The sequence below is a fragment of the Penaeus vannamei genome, chromosome 31 (assembly GCF_042767895.1).
Source record: "Penaeus vannamei isolate JL-2024 chromosome 31, ASM4276789v1, whole genome shotgun sequence".
NCBI lineage: Eukaryota > Metazoa > Arthropoda > Malacostraca > Decapoda > Penaeidae > Penaeus > Penaeus vannamei.
In genome coordinates this window covers 3,334,723-3,339,722 of record NC_091579.1, presented here as the reverse complement: position 1 = coordinate 3,339,722, position 5,000 = coordinate 3,334,723, and the positions used below count along the sequence as shown (strand labels likewise).

The window sequence follows — 5,000 nt, the reverse complement described above, 5'->3', positions numbered from 1 at the left end:
TTCCTCGCAGGAGTCTCACCTAGCTCTCCTTAGAGATCCTACAATCGTTTTTTTTTCATAATTCCTCGTTCCCCACCTCGTTTTCGGCCAGGTGGTTGCCAAGGAGGACCCCGAATCAATGAGACAAAAGTGGTCCTCTCCTGCTTTCTCCTTGGCTTCTCGGGGGAATTCCTCGCGCTCCAGAATCTTCTTTTTCTGCGGCCCGACATGGACACCGACTTCGAACTTTGCCACGGACTTTTCGTGGAAGTCATCGAAGATTGAAGAGCTTGTCCTGAGTGTAACAAATTGTCCGAACTGCCATTACTTTACGTTGTCGATTTTCCAGTCAGACGATAATGATCATTTCCGTTTGAAACCCTTTCCGTCAACTTTTTCAGCCAAGTATAGTCAAATCAAGAGCTATATTCGAGAGTGTTTGTATTTATGTTAAATAAAACTCAAAAAATTTACGGAAAAAGTGCTAGTGTGACACGGCCTTTAGAGCAGCGGTTCCCGGCCTTCGAGGTTTGCGATTCCTAATATGGTGTTGGGGGAAAATAATTTGTTTTGAGGGGAAAATAATTTGACCAAAAGTTTTCCGATAATAGCTTATTTTTTCCATAGAGTAATTTACAGCAGTTTGTAATTTTCAGGGGAATATAATTGTTGTACATAGAATGCACGGGCAATAGATGATGTCTAGCAGAAGTGAAGGACATACTTTCAGTGTGAGAACCGGTCTAAAAGGATTATATTCGCTGTGAGATTCATGCCTGAAGTACACCAATGTGTACGCTACAGCCATTATCTGTACTCTTCTTTCTTGTACAGGCAATTAGATAATCACTTAATACCCACAAAAAAAGAGAAAAACCTAATATACATGTAATTGTTATTATTGTTGTCGCCATTATTATTATTAATATTTTTATATTTGTTATATGCTCAATGGCGTATATCTTTTATATTTATTCATATTTTGGGGGGTTATCATCTTCGTCAATGTAATCATTGTTATTGTGATCATTACTGTTACCATCATTATAATAATCATTATCGTTATCATTACACTCGCTGTCATTGTTATCACTATTGTAACATTATCATCATTACTGTTATTACCATAATTATCACGACTGTTCCACTTCTGATGAACAACATAAGACCCACTCAGATTTACACCTAACTTAATTTTCTCTTTCTTCTTTCTTTCTTTTTCTTTCTTTCTTTTAATTTACACTTACCGAGAAAAACGTATTAATTTGGAAAATTCTCCGTTGAATTTCCATCTCATCAACATTTATTTTCATCCTATTGAGGAGAGCTAGCGTATGCCTACGTAATCTAATTTGAAGTTTACGTAACCAAATTACGGTGTCACATAGAGTGGGTAATTAGTAAGCGAAGAAGATCTATCATTACAACTTTTTTTTTTTATATATCAAAAGCTCACTTTTCCGTGCGTCATCTCTCTCGCAAATTTTCCCCGTCCTTTAATTGCAGCTCCCCTTTCGCAGCCCACTTCCACTGCCTCCGCCCCCCTTTCCCTACTTGTATTACCCACTCGCCCACTCCTACCCACTCCCCTGTTTCCCTTCGTCACCCCTCCTCCTTCCCTCCCTGCTCCTCCATCCCCCTTCCCGTACTTGTATTACCCACTCGCCCACTCTCACCCACTCCTCTATTTCCCTTGTTCATCACTCCCCCTTCACTCCCTGCTCCTCCATCCCTCTTTCCCTACTTGTATTACCCACTCGCCCACTCCTACCCACTCCCCTGTTTCCCTTCACCATCCCTCCCCCTTCACTCCCTGCTCCTCCGTCCCCCTTTTCCTACTTGTATTACCCACTCGCCCACTCCTACCCACTCCCCTGTTTCTCTTGTTCATCACTCCCCCTTCACTCCCTGCTCCTCCGTCCCCCTTCCCCTACTTGTATTACCCACTCGCCCACTCCCAACCACTCCCCTGTTTCCCTTCACCATCACTCCCTCTTCACTCCCTGCTCCTCCACCCCCCTTCCCCTACTTGTATTACCCACTCGCCCACTCCTACCTACTCCCCTGTTTCCCTTCGTCACCCCTCCTCCTTCCCTCCCTACTCCTCCATCCCCCTTTCCCTACTTGTATTACCCACTCGCCCACTCTCACCCACTCCCCTGTTTTCCTTCGTCATCCCTTCCCCTTCCCTCCCTGCTCCTCCGTCCCCCTTTCCCCTACTTGTATTACCCACTCGCCCACTCCTACCCACTCCCCCGTTTTCCTTCGTCATCCCTCCACCTTCACTCCCTGCTCCTCCATCCCCCTTTCCCTACTTGTATTACCCACTCGCCCACTCCTACCCACTCCCCTGTTTCTCTTCACCATCCTTCCCCCTTCGCTTCCTGCTGCTCCGGCCCCCTTGCCCTACTTGTATTACCCACTCGCCCACTCCTACCCACTCCCCTGTTTCCCTTGTTCATCCCTCCTCCTTCACTCTCTGCTCCTCCATCCCCCTTTCCCTACTTGTATAACCCACTCGCCCACTCTCACCCACTCCCCTGTTTCTCTTCGTTCATCCCTCCCCCTTCCCTCCCTGCCTCCTCCAACCCCAGATTCCATTCCCTCCCTCCCTATCCCTTGTCTCTACTTCCACTGACCCACTACCTACCCAGTCTCCTGTTTTCCCTTCGTCATCCCTCCCACTTCCCTCCCTGCCCCTCCACCCCCAGATCCCACTCTCCCTCCCTCCTTCCCTCCCTGCCCCTCCACCCCCAGATCCCACTCTCCCTCCCTCCTTCCCTCCCTGCCCCTCCATCCCCCAGATTCCACTACTCCCTCCCTCCTTCCCTCCCTGCCCCTCCATCCCCAGATTCCACTCTCCCTCCCTCCTTCCCTCCCTGCCCCTCCACCCCCAGATTCCACTCTCCCTCCCTCCCCCATTCCCTACTTACATTTCCCACTCCCTTGTTACCCTTGTTCATCCCCCCCCCTTCCCTCCCTGCCCCTCCATCCCCAGATTCCACTCTCCCTCCCTCCTTCCCTCCCTGCCCCTCCATCCCCAGATCCCACTCTCCCTCCCTCCCTCACTCCTTCCCTCCCTCCCTACACCGCCTTCAAGACCTTACCCTATAAGAAGCCTATTTCACAATTTCAGTCTCTTAATCAAAAGAAAGTCCTTTTATACATTATCTTAACCGTTAGATTTTCACAGCAATATACACGGGATCTTATGATGTAATAGTCTTAAAAAGGAAAAAATATATATATTTAATCTCCTTGTCACGAAACAATGGACTATAACGTGTGTAAACCATCAAAGGAACTGCTGTTACGTAATTTATAATCCGCTTTTCTCATTAAACAACACCCTGTGCAGACCGGTTGTTCCTTGTAATAACAATATATCCGGCATTTTCAACGGGTGAACTCCTGTAGGTGTCTGCTGTATTCAAGGATCAAGAATGCCTTGAGGATTACAGTAATTGAGTGGTAATGTCCACTCTACGGTAGTCTAGAGAGGGAGAAAGAGAGAGGGAGAGGGAGAGGGAGAGGGAGAGGGAGAGAGAGGGAGAGGCAGAGGGTGAGAGAGAGGGAGAGGCAGAGGGTGAGAGAGAGGGAGAGGCAGAGGGTGAGAGAGAGAGAGAGAGAGAGAGAAAGAGACGGAGAGACAGAGACAGAGAGAGAGAGACAGACAGACAGACAGAAGGAGAGAGAGAGACAGAGACAGACAGACAGACAGACAGACAGAGAGAGAGAGAGACCCGAACAGAACATAAACCCAAAACGCAAAAGCATTCAAACACTCACCTGGACACAAGCGAAGTCTTCCCCACCCGCGACGACCCGAGAATCACTAATCTGAAGCAGTTCTTGGCAGGCGGTTTCATGCCCTTGTCGGACACCAGCGGAAGGGACGACGGCACCTCAGCCTTGGTCGAACAGCTGTTTTCGGTGGCGGCCGCGCACGCGCACTCGCCGCTGCCGTCGCCATCTTTGTTGTTGACGACCATGTGTTCTCCGTCGTTCGTCATCCTTCGTTGTGGATTGGATTGTACTTTTTTTCAATTTCTCTTTTCAAGTTTTATTTTTTTCTATAGGGTTGAGGGTTTGTTAATGTTTCTTTACTTTTAGGTTTGTTTGTTTATGTGTTTTGTAACACACCAGTGGTTTTGGTGTTATGGGTTTGTCCTTCCATCTAAGGTTGTGGTCTTCTTGCAAGTTTTCATTTTTCGTCGATTAACTGGAAAGAAAGAAAAAACCTACATGTGAATACTTTGATGGTGATGATAACAGGTCATAATAATATTAATAAATTGATAATACTAAAGGAGTATTACATATCCAAGAACAAGTAGTAGCAATGATAATAATGATAAGAATAATGTGTTGAGAGTGATAGTAAATATAAGAATTGATAAACAAATAGACTATGTCACCTACACTCCTGCCATTAAACCTTTTTTTCCATGGATACAAAATGGAATTAGTCAAAGCAGACGTTTCCGTTGGTATCAAGGAATAGAGTAAGAATGGACTTACATACCAGAGTAAATTGTAAGAAGAGAAAATTAAGGTTAGAAGGGAAGGATCCATTACTTAATGTACAACTAAAGAAGGAAAATGCACCAGGGGAAATAGCGGGTAAGTGACTCACGACTGCATCCCACATTAGTTTTTATGTTCATAGTAATGGTTATTGATTTATAATAAGTAGGCAAAGGGGAGCGTGTAAAGGTAAAGTTAACCTTAGACATGATTTAAGTTACTCGCGGAGAGTATTTTTATTTTTCTTCTTCTTAAAATGTGTAATACTGTTTTACATTGTGATATGCAACCTTTTTATCATTATTTAGTAGAATGTTTGTTTTTTTTCGTTTCTATGACCATCTTTGGCACACACACAACAGAAAAATGTTCAATCCACTCAATGAACCTTAAAACCATTCAGTCATGCTACTCAAATTAAAAATAGGTTAGTCAAAATTATGTTTTCTCGGGGTTCCCTCAAAATCTAAAACCCCGGGTGATGGCGGCGCTAA

At 45.3% G+C, this 5,000-nt stretch overlaps 1 protein-coding gene across 2 annotated transcripts in view; it reads right to left on the bottom strand.

Annotated features, from left to right (window-relative positions):
* The window catches only part of LOC113812868 (GTP-binding protein Rhes), a 72,583-nt gene that overhangs the window by 30,210 nt on the left and 37,373 nt on the right, over window positions 1-5,000 (bottom strand). For both annotated transcript variants that reach the window (XM_070143648.1, XM_070143647.1), the window contains one exon: window positions 3,769-4,201. In XM_070143648.1, coding sequence (XP_069999749.1) covers window positions 3,769-3,992 — 224 coding nt within the window. In that variant the 5' untranslated portion in view covers window positions 3,993-4,201. The remainder of the gene's footprint in view (window positions 1-3,768; window positions 4,202-5,000) is intronic.